The sequence below is a fragment of the Buceros rhinoceros genome, unplaced genomic scaffold (genome assembly GCF_000710305.1).
Source record: "Buceros rhinoceros silvestris isolate BGI_N320 unplaced genomic scaffold, ASM71030v1 scaffold22524, whole genome shotgun sequence".
NCBI classification, from domain to species: Eukaryota; Metazoa; Chordata; class Aves; order Bucerotiformes; family Bucerotidae; genus Buceros; species Buceros rhinoceros.
The window spans coordinates 9,281-9,638 of record NW_010409129.1 but is presented as its reverse complement, the minus strand read 5'-3'; the positions used below and the strand labels follow the sequence as shown (position 1 = coordinate 9,638).

General features: G+C 67.0%; 1 protein-coding gene across 1 annotated transcript in view; it reads right to left on the bottom strand.

Moving 5' to 3' along the window:
- LOC104492573 (nucleolar transcription factor 1-like) overlaps positions 1 to 358 on the bottom strand; it is a gene marked incomplete at both ends in the record, with an annotated part of 9,838 nt that overhangs the window by 2,525 nt on the left and 6,955 nt on the right. The window contains 2 exon segments of the mRNA XM_010135151.1: positions 51 to 155; positions 157 to 216. Of these exon segments, the coding sequence (XP_010133453.1) occupies positions 51 to 155; positions 157 to 216 (165 nt within the window).

Sequence of the window (358 nt, the reverse complement as noted above, 5' to 3'; positions counted from 1 at the left end):
TGCTGGGAGCACAGTCCCGCTCCTAGCTCCCTCCCCAGCCCGCTCCTCACCTTGAAACGCGCCAGGTAGTCCCCGATGACGCTCTGCTGCCAGATCTCCTCGGCCGTTTTGGGAGACTCGGGCAGCTTCCCGCGCTCCTCTTTGTCCGTCTTTGTCCGAGCCGTGCTTCTTCTCCGACTGCGCCTTCATCGCCGCCTCCCGCGCTTTGTACTTGGCCTGTGGGGGGCAAGGGGGGCACGGTGGGGGTGAGGAGCTGCACGGGCACCCGGGCACAAGCCCCCGGCCACCAAGCACCGAGCTTCCCACAGTGCTGTCCCCACGGCAGCCTCCCACGTGCCCAGGACAACCATGGAGCCTT